The sequence below is a fragment of the Perca fluviatilis genome, chromosome 2 (assembly GCF_010015445.1).
Source record: "Perca fluviatilis chromosome 2, GENO_Pfluv_1.0, whole genome shotgun sequence".
NCBI lineage: Eukaryota > Metazoa > Chordata > Actinopteri > Perciformes > Percidae > Perca > Perca fluviatilis.
Window position 1 is genome coordinate 9956332 of NC_053113.1, and position 2500 is coordinate 9958831.

General features: G+C 45.4%; 1 protein-coding gene across 1 annotated transcript in view; it reads left to right on the top strand.

The window, feature by feature from the left end:
- Nucleotides 1–2500, top strand: part of LOC120551195 (nuclear envelope pore membrane protein POM 121-like) — a 22951-nt gene that overhangs the window by 2780 nt on the left and 17671 nt on the right. The window contains exons 6-8 of the mRNA XM_039788424.1: nucleotides 395–568; nucleotides 774–898; nucleotides 1291–1526. Coding sequence (XP_039644358.1) covers nucleotides 395–568; nucleotides 774–898; nucleotides 1291–1526 — 535 coding nt within the window. The remainder of the gene's footprint in view (nucleotides 1–394; nucleotides 569–773; nucleotides 899–1290; nucleotides 1527–2500) is intronic.

The following is a 2500-nucleotide window of genomic DNA, read 5'->3' on the forward strand; positions in this document are numbered from 1 at the left end:
ACATGTAACAGCTGGAAACACACATCTAGAACTGCACAGGTAACAGCTGTAAACACACACACATCTGGAACTACACAGGTAACAGATATAAACACACACACATCTGGAAGTGCACAGGTAACAGATATAAACACACACACATCTGGAACTGCACAGGTAACAGCTGGAAACACACATCTGGAGCTGTATTTAGTTGATCTCCGGCAGCGTTTTGTCTCACTGTGACTGCCCCCCGGTGGCAGAGAGTGAAACTCTTGATCACTGTTACTTCATTAGTTTGTCTCATCATTGATTGGTCAGCTGTGCTCTCTCCTGATTGGTCAGCTGTGCTCTCTCCTGATTGGTCAGCTGGGCTCTCTCCTGATTGGTCAGCTGTGCTCTCTCCTGATTGCAGGACTGGGCGACCATTCCGAGATGAGCTACCGTACGCTGCGGCCGGTGCGGCGCTTCCTGCGGTGGCTGCGGAGCCAGGAAGACGCAGCGGTGCTGAGCAGGGCTCTGATTGGAGGATGCTTCGTCTACCCGCCCCCGCCCGTCTCCTTGGAAACATTCATGAAAGGCATAAGAGGTCAGCTGTCCGTCTGAACGCCTCTTACTATTTACTTTAATTCTTTAAATAGTATGTATATCCTGTGATATATATTATCGAGTGTGTGTCTGTCTGTCTCTCTGTGTGTGTGTCTGTCTGTCTGTCTCTGTCTCTCTGTGTGTGTGTCTGTCTGTCTGTCTGTCTGTCTCTGTGTGTGTGTGTGTGTGTGTGTGTGTGTGTTCAGGTGAGCCGGGGTTCCTGCGGGGGGCGGAGCTTCAGAGGGAGATGGCCAGGCTCTGTTACCGGGAGCGACGCACCTTCTGTATCCAGGCAGCTGTTACTATGGTTACTTACAGCCGTATTGGGGAGGTGACTGCCGAACACACACACACACACACACACACACACACACACACACACACACACACACACACACACACACACACACACACACACAAGCTCAGTTTCATCCACTCGTTAATCAAATTATCTGAAATTCGGTTAAAAGAACAACTAGACTGTTTGTTTGTGTCATTATATTGAGTCAGTTTATGAGTAATTGAGTCGATAATCATGAAATTCAATCAAATTTTATTGTTTCCATGAGGCATTTTTCATTCGATATCACTTAATTCTCATAAAAACATGTGGATGGAAACATAGCTGCTGACACAGTGTCACGATATAACACACAAAAGTCTGAATATTTCAAAATAAAAGCCTAAATATTGTGATAACTTGCTGACTTGTCTCTCTCTCAGGAGGATCGCTGTTTGTTTTGGACGGACCGAGCTTCATCGTCCCCCTCCTCTTCCTCCTTCACTCGCCCCTCCCCCTCCTCTTCCTCCTTCACTCGCCCCTCCCCCTCCTCCTCCTCCCCCTCCCCCCTTCCTCCCCTCTGCACCCCTCGCTCGTTCAGACCTCCTCTCTCCTCCTCCTCCTCCTCTCTGTCTCCGTCGTCTTCGGCCGTGAGTCATCTGTCGCCGGGCAGATCAGGGTGAGACTTTAGATAAATGGTTCCTGTGTAACCTTTTGTTCTTCTGTTCTTTATTCTTATTTTCAAACTTCAACTCCTTCCACAGTTTTCGACATAGAAACTTCATTCAGACATCTAAATGTTTAGCGCAGTTAGGACATTCCTGCTTTTATACAGAATCTTCATAACTTTCATAATTCTCCAAAATATTGAACGTTTTCGGGGAGGTTTTCCCCATTTAAGTGAATGGACGGAATGTACAAATTTGACACAAATTCATGCATTTTCATAGATTTTCAACTGCTATCTACTCGTTCATACATTCATCAAGAAACACCGTTTAAACTTTAAAATATTCCACATCTTTCATACATTCAGGGTAGTATTCAACTTTCAATACCATTTATACTTTTTAAAATATTTAACTTTGTTAACCCTATACAAAAAAAAGCCCTTCTGACATTTTTGCCTAAGTGTTTTTTGGATAAAATGTTCGGACTCAGAGTGCAGGGACCAACTGACAAAGTTTTCTTTACTTTGCTATAGGATCCACAATTTTAACTCTTCATACATTCAACATGTAGGGAATGTTGTGCCCTTTCTAACAATGTACCTAGGGAAGCAATCAGACGTTCACACGAGGAACAGTGAGCTTCCTGCTACCTGAAATACTGAGTGACACCCGACGTGTGTGTGTGTGTGTGTGTGTGTGTGTGTGTGTGTGTGTGTGTGTGTGTGTGTGTGTGTGTGGGAGGGGGGTTCTTACACATTCAAGCCAAAGATCCAGTGTAGCGACAGCCTTTTAGCATCCAGCATTCACATCGCAGTTTCTTCAGAAATGACGTTCTTTAGTTATCTCTGTTTCTGCGTGAACACACCGCGAACACACCATCAAACTGTTTCACCGTGAACTCACCGTGAACACACCGCGAACTCACTGTCAAACTGTTTCTGCGTGAACACACCGCGAACTCACCATCAAACTGTTTCACCGT